Here is a 12,411-nt window from a genome sequence, read left to right as displayed (position 1 = left end):
CCTTAGTACTCTGTCACATCTATTCCGAGTGATGGAATAGATTTGAGTTTAAGTCACTCGTAACAGATTGTTGGCGCCATGTTTTAGTAGATTATTGTTTGGTCAGTGTCTGAATATCTGTCATGTCTGTGTGATCATGTTTTGTTTTAGTCATGTTCGGTTTGGTTTTTGGACTCTTTGTGGACTTTTGTTTGTTTTGTCACCATAGTAACCCATTCGTTTTCACCTATCCTCATGTCACGCACCTGTCTCACGCTTTGCACTCGCACACCTGTCACTGATCATGTCACTGCTATTTAAGCCTGTCTGTTTCAGTTGATCGTCCTGGTGACATTATCCTTTCATACCATGCCAGGGGCGTCACTAGCTTTTAAGGACAGGGGGGGCTTAGCCCCCAGGAGATGCACAGGATGCGAGTGAACGTAGCGCACGGGCACAAAACTTCACAAACGGCTAACAAAGACTTAGAAATTATTCATTGTTATTATTATTTCAGTCGGTTTATTTTCAATCTGTGTTCAGTACAAAAACAAACATGGGTTTGCACAGTGACATTTTGTTTACAGCATCAACAAGAAACAATTACTTGCATGATCCTTTAAGATACACTGAAACACAATGAAAGTCATGGCATTAGCCTCTATGTTATTCATTCACAACATAGAGGCTAATGCCACAACTTTCGCTCACAATACAATAATTATTTGTTCCCAAATATTTTGAAGTTGCACAGATTACATTTTGGGCACATATGTGACTAAAATGGTTGTAAATTCAAGCCCTGGAAATATTACTTAATTACTTCAATTAAATTAATATCTAGATCGGGATAATTTGGCTTATATATAATTTATTTCTGTATATATATTATGGCAAGCCATGAAGGAAATTAAATATATATGGAAGTCTGAATAGAAATGAGAAACGTTTATATATACTGTAAATAAGAAAGACTTAGAGTCCGTCTGCTGATCTGAAAAAGAGCCAAAGCTGTCAAAGAGCTGAGGGACCATCTTCAAAGTGCAATGCTGAAACAAATAATGCAAACAATAAAATGTAACTTCCAGGGCTTGAGATTAACGTAGTCCTGTCGTCCCGGGGACGGTAAAAAAAATGCACGGGACGAAATTAAATGCTCCCTGGGACGATGGCTTTTAACCATTTTATTTCTTTTTCTTTTTATATATTTATTCATTTTACATATTATATTAATAGTCTTGGTTTTTCCTCCATCTGAAACTCCTATGAAATGTTTAACAATCCATCCTATAATAATACAACAGCTATTAATATAACAATACAATAAAACAAATATATTTAATTATGTTTTTTTCATTATTTTAACAATAGGCTAATGTATATTACTTTATATAGATTCGACAAGAAACACAAAACTTAAAAACTAAATTATTTACAATTGCAGACACAAGATTTCGTGCAGCTTCACTCATTGTAAAGGAAGACGGAAGTCCACGCAGGAGAAAAATGACTACAAAGATGGTGTCTGGGTTTTTCTTATATATATATATATATATATATATATATATATATATATATATATATATATATATATATATATATATATATATACATACATATTAAGTCTTTCATACATACATATATATATATATATATATATATATATATATATATATATATATATATATATATATATATACTGTATATATATATATATATATATGTGTATATACACGTATATATATATATATATATATATATATATATATATATATGTGTATATACAAACCCCGTTTCCATATGAGTTGGGAAATTGTGTTAGATGTAAATATAAACGGAATACAATGATTTGCAAATCATTTTCAACCCATATTCAGTTGAATATGCTACAAAGACAACATATTTGATGTTCAAACTGATAAACATTTTTTTTGTGCAAATAATCATTACCTTTTAGAATTTGATGCCAGCAACACGTGACAAAGAAGTTGGGAAAGGTGGCAATAAATACTGATAAAGTTGAGGAATGCTCATCAAACACTTATTTGGAACATCCCACAGGTGTGCAGGCTAATTGGGAACAGGTGGGTGCCATGATTGGATATACAAACAGCTTCCCAAAAAATGCTCAGTCTTTCACAAGAAAGGATGGGGCGAGGTACACCCCTTTGTCAACAACTGCGTGAGCAAATAGTCAAACAGTTTAAGAACAACGTTTCTCAAAGTGCAATTGCAAGAAATTTAGGGATTTCAACATCTACGGTCCATAATATCATCAAAAGGTTCAGAGAATCTGGAGAAATCACTCCACGTAGGCGGCATGGCCGGAAACCAACATTGAATGACCGTGACCTTCGATCCCTCAGACGGCACTGTATCAAAAACCAACATCAATCTCTAAAGGATATCACCACATGGGCTCGAACACTTCAGAAAACCACTGTCACTAAATACAGTTCGTCGCTACATCTGTAAGTGCAAGTTAAAGCTCTACTATGCAAAGCGAAAGTCATTTATCAACAACATCCAGAAACGCCGCCGGCTTCTCTGGGCCCGAGATCATCTAAGATGGACTCATGCAAAGTGGAAAAGTGTTCTGTGGTCTGACGAGTCCACATTTCAAATTGTTTTTGGAAATATTCGACATCGTGTCATCCGGACCAAAGGGGAAGCGAACCCTCCAGACTGTTATCGACGCAAAGTACAAAAGCCAGCATCTGTGATGGTATGGGGGTGCATTAGTGCCCAAGGCATGGGTAACTTACACATCTGTGAAGGCACCATAAATGCTGAAAGGTACATACAGGTTTTGGAACAACATATGCTGCCATCTAAGCGCCGTCTTTTTCATGGACGCCCCTGCTTATTTCAGCAAGACTATGCCAAGCCACATTCAGCACGTGTTACAACAGCGTGGCTTCGTAAAAAAAGAGTGTGGGTACTTTACTGGCCTGCCTGCAGTCCAGACCTGTCTCCCATCGAAAATGTGTGGCGCATTACGAAGCGTAAAATACGACAGCGGAGACCCCGGACTGTTGAACGACTGAAGCTCTACATAAAACAAGAATGGGAAAGAATTCCACGTTCAAAGCTTCAACAATTAGTTTCCTCAGTTCCCAATCGTTTATTGAGTGTTGTTAAAAGAAAAGGTGATGTAACACAGTGGTGAACATGCTCTTTCCCAACTACTTTGGCACGTGTTGCAGCCATGAAATTCTAAGTTAATTATTATTTGCAAAAAAAAAATAAAAGTTTATGAGTTTGAACATCAAATATCTTGTCTTTGTAGTGCATTCAACTGAATATGGGTTGAAATTATTTGCAAATCATTGTATTCCGTTTATATTTACATCTAACACAATTTCCCAACTCAAATGGAAACGGGGTTTGTATATACAGGTAAAAGCCAGTAAATTAGAATATTTTGAAAAACTTGATTTATTTCAGTAATTGCATTCAAAAGGTGTAACTTGTACATTATATTTATTCATTGCACACAGACTGATGCATTCAAATGTTTATTTCATTTAATTTTGATGATTTGAAGTGGCAACAAATGAAAATCCAAAATTCCGTGTGTCACAAAATTAGAATATTACTTAAGGCTAATACAAAAAAGGGATTTTTAGAAATGTTGGCCAACTGAAAAGTATGAAAATGAAAAATATGAGCATGTACAATACTCAATACTTGGTTGGAGCTCCTTTTGCCTCAATTACTGCGTTAATGCGGCGTGGCATGGAGTCGATGAGTTTCTGGCACTGCTCAGGTGTTATGAGAGCCCAGGTTGCTCTGATAGTGGCCTTCAACTCTTCTGCGTTTTTGGGTCTGGCATTCTGCATCTTCCTTTTCACAATACCCCACAGATTTTCTATGGGGCTAAGGTCAGGGGAGTTGGCGGGCCAATTTAGAACAGAAATACCATGGTCCGTAAACCAGGCACGGGTAGATTTTGCGCTGTGTGCAGGCGCCAAGTCCTGTTGGAACTTGAAATCTCCATCTCCATAGAGCAGGTCAGCAGCAGGAAGCATGAAGTGCTCTAAAACTTGCTGGTAGACGGCTGCGTTGACCCTGGATCTCAGGAAACAGAGTGGACCGACACCAGCAGATGACATGGCACCCCAAACCATCACTGATGGTGGAAACTTTACACTAGACTTCAGGCAACGTGGATCCTGTGCCTCTCCTGTCTTCCTCCAGACTCTGGGACCTCGATTTCCAAAGGAAATGCAAAATTTGCATGGTTGGGTGATGGTTTGGGGTGCCATGTCATCTGCTGGTGTCGGTCCACTCTGTTTCCTGAGATCCAGGGTCAACGCAGCCGTCTACCACCAAATTATTTAGGGGGGCTTAAAAATATTTTAGGGGGGCTTGAGCCCCCCTAAAATAGGCCTAACAACGCCAATGTACCATGCTATCTATCTAACCTTTCTACCTCTGCTACCTGTCATGCCAAGCCATTGTTTCATGCACGTTTTTCATGCCACAATAAGTGTTGTGTATTTCATGTTTAGCGTTTTTGCCTTTGTGCAAGTTTTTGTTTCATTGGCCAAGTTTTTGTACTTCCGCCTTGTGCGCGCTTTTCGTTTGTTCTTTTTGTTAGTGTAAAATTAAACATGTACCGTATTTTTCGGAGTATAAGTCGCTCCGGAGTATAAGTCGCACCGGCCGAAAATGCATAATAAAGAAGGAAAAAAACATACATAAGTCGCACGGGAGTATAAGTCGCACCCCCGGCCAAACTGTGAAAAAAACTGCGACTTATAGTCCGAAAAATACGGTACTTACATTCACACCATGCCCGCGCCAACTTTCCTTTGCACCATGGGAAAACAAACCCCAAAGTCCACGTATTGACAATATTTGAATGGAAACACTTCTTGGCACCAGTTCCTCTCCGGGTTTTGTTGATTTAGTTTCCATTTTGTTCCATCACAAAGCAGTAGCATTGTAAAACTCTTATATACTGTATACAATGAAGAATTGTATCGTATTATAGACACTTTTATGTGGTACGACGATATATTTGGGAGATTGGACAGTAATACTTCATGCATGCTATTTTTCAGCGTCCAATATATCCCACAGATTGTTCTTCCTCATCATCGCTGCTCTCACAGCAAGCCTCATCTAAATCTGAGAACTGCATTGGTTTCAGATCATCTGAGTCAGTCGGTTGGTCTTCTTGCAACAAAGTCCACTTTGTAGGCGTGGACATGAAAAGCTCCTGATCAGACAGGTTTAAGTTTGTGCTTTTCAGATTCTCTTTCTCCCGAACAGCGAGTGGATCCAGAGTGACGGTGAAAAGGTCGACGTCCTCGGAGATGTCGCAGATGTTCTCCTTCATTTCCTCGTCTGACTCACATGTGGCTTGAACTTTGATCGCAGTCTCAAACCATTTATTAGAATCTCCTTGTTCAACTCTGCTCTCTTCTTCCCCAGGAACAGTCTGAAGTGCTGAGTCATCTGTATCTGCTTTAGTGTCAGACCTGATAGTGGAACTCTGCGAATCTTGCGACTGAGTCGACTGGTCCGTTCTGAATAAATCATATTCCCGGCATAAACTTTGCCCGACAGCGTTTTCAGCATGTCTGTCGATGTACACCTTACTCTCTTCACCGACTTCATCGTACTCCTCTTCCCCTGAGCTCGTGGTATTGGTGGCAGAAAATAATGCTGAGGTGTCCTTTTGTCTGTGTGTCTCCGAGCAAGTGGAGATCAAATCAGGGATGACTTCCTGTAACGGCCACCATGGAGCATGGGCCAGGATATTCTACAGTGGGAGAAAAGGTTCATATCAGTTCTTACTGTAGAAGTCTATCTAGGAACAAAACATTATTAGCTAGGCATCAATCGCCCAACAAGCAGTATCAGACGATTTTTGTGAAAAAGTATGTGATCGCCATTGCTGATGAATGCCTTTTAATCACTGCTCCCCTCTAGCCAACACTTGATCTATTTTTAATCCCCCGGCTGACAAGCGGCTAGCAGCCAACTATGTTTCTCCATCAAAAAGTGGAGCCGCTCCCTAAAACTAATAATGATTATAATCACTTCCATTGCAGAAAATGAACTCAATTTCTTAGTAAGTTGTAGTAAATTGACGAGGCTAAACATGTTACACACAGTTATTAACATCAATTTCACAAGTAGCTTAACAAGAGTGTATATATATACATATATATATATATATATATATACTATATGTGTGTGTGTATGTATATACGGTCATGGTCAAAAGTTTACATACACTTGTGAAGGACATAATGTCATGGCTGTCTTGAGTTTCCAATAATTTCTACCACACTTATTTTTTGTGGTAGAGTGATTGGAGCACATACTTGTTTGTCACTAAAACATTCATGAAGTTTGGTTCTTTTATGAATGTATTATGGGTCTACTGAAAATTTGACCAAATCTGCTGGGTCAAAAGTATACATACAGCAACATACATGATCAATTTTGGTGATGTAGAAAAATTACAATCAAATCAAATTAGCTTCATGGCACAGCCTCTTAACTTCAGGTGAGTCATTATGATTGACGACACCTGTTGACTTCTCTGAGCCCATTTAAATAGGGCTCATGTGATGCAGTCTTTAGACTCGGTTACAAACGTGACAATGGGAAAGTCAAAGGAAGTCAGCACAGATCTAAAAAAAAAAAGAATCATTGACTTGAACAAGTCAGGAAAGTCACTTGGAGCCATTTCAAAGCAGCTTAAGGTCCCAAGAGCAACTGTGCAGACAATTGTTCGTAAGTACAAAGTGCACGGCACAGTTTTGTCACTGCCACCATCAAGAAGAAAACGCAAGCTGCTGCTGAGAGAAAATTGGTCAGGATGATCAAGAGTCAACCGACAACCACCAAAAAGTAAGTCTGCAATGAATTAGAAGCTGCTGGAACACAGGTGTCAGTGTCCACAGTCAAGAGTGTTTTGCATTGCCATGGACTGAGAGGCTACCATGCAAAAAGGAAGCTCTTGCTCCAGAAGCGACACCTTAAGGCTCGTCTGAAGTTTGCTGCTGATCACATGGACAAAGATAAGACCTTGTGGAGGAAAGTTCTGTGGTCAGATGAAACAAAAATTGAGCTGTTTGGCCACAATACCCAGCAATATGTTTGGAGGAGAAGAGGTGCGGCCTTTAATCCCAGTAACACCATTCCTACCGTCAAGCATGGTGGTGGTAGTATTATGCTCTGGGCCTGTTTTGCTGCCAATGGAACTGGTGTTTTACAGAGAGAAAATGGGACTATGAAAAAGGACAACCTAAAATATTCAGCCCGGAGGTTGGGTCTTGGGCGCAGTTGGGTGTTCCAACAGGACAATGACCCCAAACACACGTCAAAAGTGGTAAAGGAATGGCTAAATCAGGCTAGAATTAAGGTTTTAGAATGGCCTTCCCAAAGTCCTGACTTAAACCCCATTGAGAACATGTGGACAATGCTGAAGAAACAAGTCTCTATCAGAAAACCAACAAATTTAGCTGAACTGCACCAATCAATTTTGTCAACAATTCAACCAGAAGCTTGCCAGAAGCTTGTGGATGGCTACAGAAAGCGCCTTATTGCAGTGAAACTTGCCAAGGGACATGTAACCAAATATTAACATTGCTGTATGTATACTTTTGACCTAGCAGATTTGGTCACATTTTCAGTAGACCCATAATAAATTCATAAAAGAACCAAACTTCATGAATGTTTTTTGTGACCTCTATATATATATATATATATATATATATATATATATATATATATATATATAGTACAAACATATGCATACATATGTACATATACATAATCATCAGAGGTGGGTAGAGTAGCCAGAAATTGTACTCAAGTAAGAGTACTGTTACTTTAGAGATTTATTACTCAAGTAAAAGTAAGGAGTGGTCACCCAAATATGTACTTGAGTAAAAGTAAAAAGTATGTTGTGAAAAAACTACTCAAGTACTGAGTAACTGATGAGTAACATACACACACATATCATATATATATATATATATGTATATATATATAAATGTGTGTATATATATATATATATATATATATATATATATATATATATATACACATATACATATATATATATACACATATATATATATACAGTATATAATTTATATTTATTTATTTTGCCGTTTTTGTTTACATGTTAAAGGTGTTTTAATGAATATACATGCATGTTTAACACATATAGATTCCTTTCTTTCATGAAGACAAGAATATAAGTTGGTGTATTACCTGATTCTGATGACTTGCATTGATGTAATCAGACAGTAGTGCTGATAGCGTCCACATTTTCAAATGGAGGAGAAAAAAAGTTCCTCCTTTCTGTCTAATACCACATGAAAGTGGTTGGTTTTTGGCATCTTATTTGTCCAGCTTCCATATTCGTTTTTATACACTTTACAAGAAATACATTGGCGGCAAACTCCGTAGCTTGCTAGCTTGTTTGCGCTGGTTTTCGGAGACTCTTGTTTTGAAAGCGCAAGCGCGATGGAGCGGCACTTTTATTGTGAAGACAGGAACTGTGCAGTCAGTCTTTAGGCTTTTGACGGGATGTACGGTTGAAATAAAAAAGGGTCTTTTTTCCTTCACACTTTTGATTGATTGATTGAAACTTTTATTAGTAGATTGCACAGTACAGTATATATTCCGTACAATTGACCACTAAATGGTAACACCCCAATAAGTTTTTCAACTTGTTTAAGTCAGGTCATGTGACCGCCTGGCTCTGTTTGATTGGTCCAACGTCACCAGTGATTGCATCTGATTAGTGGAACGGAGTAAACGTCACCAGTGACTGTATTTGTTGAAACGCAGGCACTATGAAGGTCTGTCTGACAGACCAAAACAAACAAAGCTTGCATTAACAGATCGATAAAAATTAGTAGCGAGTAGCGAGCTGAATGTAGATAAAAGTAGCGGAGTAAAAGTAGCGTTTCTTCTCTATAAATATACTCAAGTAAAAGTAAAAGTATGTTGCATTAAAACTACTCTTAGAAGTACAATTTATCCCAAAAGTTACTCAAGTAGATGTAACGGAGTAAATGTAGCGCGTTACTACCCACCTCTGATAATCATACATTCATGCACACCCACAGCTTAGCTTAGCAATGAGTATGCCTGCTCCTGGCTTGTTGTTACTTGGTGTGTAACATGATTTGCCTCATCCTCCAGTGATAATGTTACTTATAAGAAACAGAGTTTATTTGTTGCAATGGGGGTGATAATTATTAACTTAGGGGAGCGGCGCCACGGTGTGCATGTCCATACTCTGTATGCCTAACTATAAAATTTACAGTTTTAATGCAACTAATAATGATGATCGATTAATTCGTATTAATTTTGACAGTTTTGCTCACATTTAATGCATTTGGAACGGTGTCCTTCAGTTTCCCAATGAATCCAGCGAAGTAAAGACCACTCAACAAGGCCATCATAACACAAATGCCCAAAATCGTAGGTCCAACAATTGTACCTAAAGAAGAAACTGAGAACACACACACACACACACACACACACACACACACACACACACACACACACACACACACACACACACACACACACACACACGCACACGCACACAAATATATTGAGGGTTAGTTGCTTTTCTAGCTACAAAGTCCACATGTCATACAAACACATTTAAAATAAGGTAAACACCAATTGTTTATGTGTACATTGTTTCAGATCACATTTCTGAATGAAGGTGTTTCTAAAAACTAGAAAATAACTTTTCTGTAGAAATGGCTGGTGAATATTGAAGAGCTCTAGGATAATGTGGGAATTCTTAGAATGTGGAAAATTGTCAAGAATAAATGTTGCGATGCTGAATTGCTTGGAATGGGTTAAAACTAGGGATCGATCAGCCACTAATCAGTATCGGCCAATTTGTGTGAAAAAGTATGTGATTGGTCATTGCTTTTTCAATGCCAATCATAAAAGCAGATCCCCTCTGGCTGATGATTTATTTTGGTTCCTCTGACTTACAGCTAACAGTGTATGTTCATACACAGTGTGGAGCCGCTCCGCTGAGTTAATAATCAACCCCTCCATTGCGGAAAATAAACTACTTTACATTAAAACAATCTATATGAACAAATTAAGAACCTTTGAAATTGAAGTCTTGAAGTAGAGAACGAGGCTAAACATGTTACACACCGAGTAAGATAGAGCCAGCAGGGGTAAGCATGCTAATCGCTAAAACAAGAAAAGAAATAAGAAGTGCTGTTGGAACCACGTTACAGCACAAAGTAAGCAGCGAATAACAAGCAAGTAGACTGATAAGCGTTAGAGAGAGGATAATATAACGATGCTTTCTTGCTGTGTAGCAGCCAGGAGTAAACGTAGAGTGTCGATATCAAGGACAGTATCAGTATTAGGGGTCCAGCAAGTGTAGCTAACCCGTGGTGCAGTCCATACCTCTGTTTTTGTACAACAATTTTGGGTCTTTGTTGGTAAATCTTTACTATCAAAAATGTGTCTTTACTTTGCCTGTCAGGAAAAACTGTGTTTTGCAGTAAACAAAGTAACAGTGGTGTACTGAAACTGTAAGACTTCACTTAAGTTAACACTAACGAAACACAACACAAACTCAAAATGTGAATTTCCTCGTATTCCTTGACTACCCGTAGCTTCTCACCAGTGGTCGGGACACATCAAACCTTATTGCTAAGCAGTGACCCTATTTATTAATTTAAATATATTATATTTAACGAAACTACGTTAAAGTGCAGTCTGAATTTGAGGTAGGGCAAAATAACAATATGTGCCAACATGAAACAAATTGAATGAACTAATCGATGATCGATACTAGAGTGAATAGATCGATGTTTTTTTTTATCATAAATCTTTTTTTTTTTTTTTAAGGTTTATGTATTCAGGGAAAAAATCTCTAAGCCAGAGTGTCCCCTACATGTAATTGATCATAGCGCGGCGCCATAGCAAAATAAAAGCCACCACACCTTACATATGAGGGTCTTTTACGTGAAAACAAATTAAAGTAACACACTGTATGAATGTTAATATATATACCCTATTTTTCGGACTATAAGTCGCAGTTTTTTTCATAGTTTGGCCGGGCTCCAGTGCGATTTATATGTTTTTTTCCTTCTTTATTATGCATTTTCGGCAGGTGCGACTTATACTCCGAAAAATACGGTAGTCTATTTTTTACGCACTATTGACTAGTACCTCCCGAAATTTGGGCCACCAAAAGACTTTGATCACTGAAACAGCACTGCCAAAACAGGATGTTGCGATGACCTAAGTAAGACAAACACGATTGTCTGGAGCGGAGGCAGCAGGTCTGCAATGTGGACATAATTGAATATATCCGAGACTTACCCACGGACAGTGATCTACAAAATATGCAATGTGCAAATATTAAGAGGGCAGTGCCGCTCTTTCAAGGACAGAAATTGCGGGAGAAGCGGTAGAAAATAGAAGGATGGATGAATGGAAAGAGAGTATAAATGTTGTGGTTATGTTGTTAAACGTGTCACTAGCACTCACATTTAATACACATGATCGGTATCGGCCAATTTCGCTCATGTAAGAGAGGTATCGGAATCGGCAGCATAAAAAAACCCTGATCTCAACATTCATAGTTAAAGCATGTGTAAAATGTATATTCTTTCAATAGGAATTTTTAGGTTCGAAAATGTGGAGTTATGGGAAAAATGGGAACTATTTAATGTGGAAAACTGAGGTTGATTTTTTGGAATAACCAGAATGTTGGTAGTGTTGGAATGCTTTGGAACTGTTACAATATGTAGTAGAAGTAAATATTCTTAAGCTTAAACAGAATTTCGAATTTGTGGAATATTGTTGGTGTTAATATTGTTAGTTTATGTTTTCATGTTGCAGTGGTTTAAATCGGTTGAGAACTTAGGGGGAAAAGTCCATTCATTGCTTAACATATCTTACTATTACTTTCTACTATGGAAGTATGAGAGGAGCAATTGCAATACAGTTGGCTGCACTTGTGCATGTGTGTTTGTGTCTGTTTCGACAGCCCCACATGGTCATGTGGAGTTATCCTCTGGATTTCTAGATGTCATACATACAATACAATACCTATGTTGGAGCCTTGAGTATTGGTTCATACCAATATTTATCCAATAAGATATCAGCAGGAATCATGCAAATTTTTATTTTGGAATGTTAGAAATGGTTTGATCAAGTGAAATTAATCAAACAAAAACAACGGTAGGGGTGAAAAACACTAACCAATTTATTATTAACCATCTGGAACGGACTTTGATGTCTTTGTGTTGAAGTGGAGTAGTACCGTATTTTTCGGACTATAAGTCGCAGTTCTTTTCATGGTTTGGCCGGGCTCCAGTGCGACTTATATATGTTTTTTTCCCTCTTTATTATGCATTTTCGGCAGGTGCGACTTATACTCCGGTGCGATTTATA

At 38.0% G+C, this 12,411-nt stretch overlaps 1 protein-coding gene across 1 annotated transcript in view; it reads right to left on the bottom strand.

Moving 5' to 3' along the window:
• Positions 1-4,313: 4,313 nt before the first annotated feature.
• The window catches only part of crfb1 (cytokine receptor family member b1), a 26,500-nt gene continuing 18,402 nt past the window's right edge, over positions 4,314-12,411 (bottom strand). The window contains exons 7-8 of the mRNA XM_061926290.1: positions 9,348-9,475; positions 4,314-5,752 (exon numbers count right to left, since the gene is read on the bottom strand). Of these exons, the coding sequence (XP_061782274.1) occupies positions 5,045-5,752; positions 9,348-9,475 (836 nt within the window). The 3' untranslated portion in view covers positions 4,314-5,044. The remainder of the gene's footprint in view (positions 5,753-9,347; positions 9,476-12,411) is intronic.

The sequence above is a fragment of the Nerophis lumbriciformis genome, linkage group LG31 (assembly GCF_033978685.3).
Source record: "Nerophis lumbriciformis linkage group LG31, RoL_Nlum_v2.1, whole genome shotgun sequence".
Lineage (NCBI taxonomy): Eukaryota > Metazoa > Chordata > Actinopteri > Syngnathiformes > Syngnathidae > Nerophis > Nerophis lumbriciformis.
The sequence above is the reverse complement of the archived record's forward strand: the minus strand, read 5'-3'. Positions and strand labels throughout refer to the sequence as shown.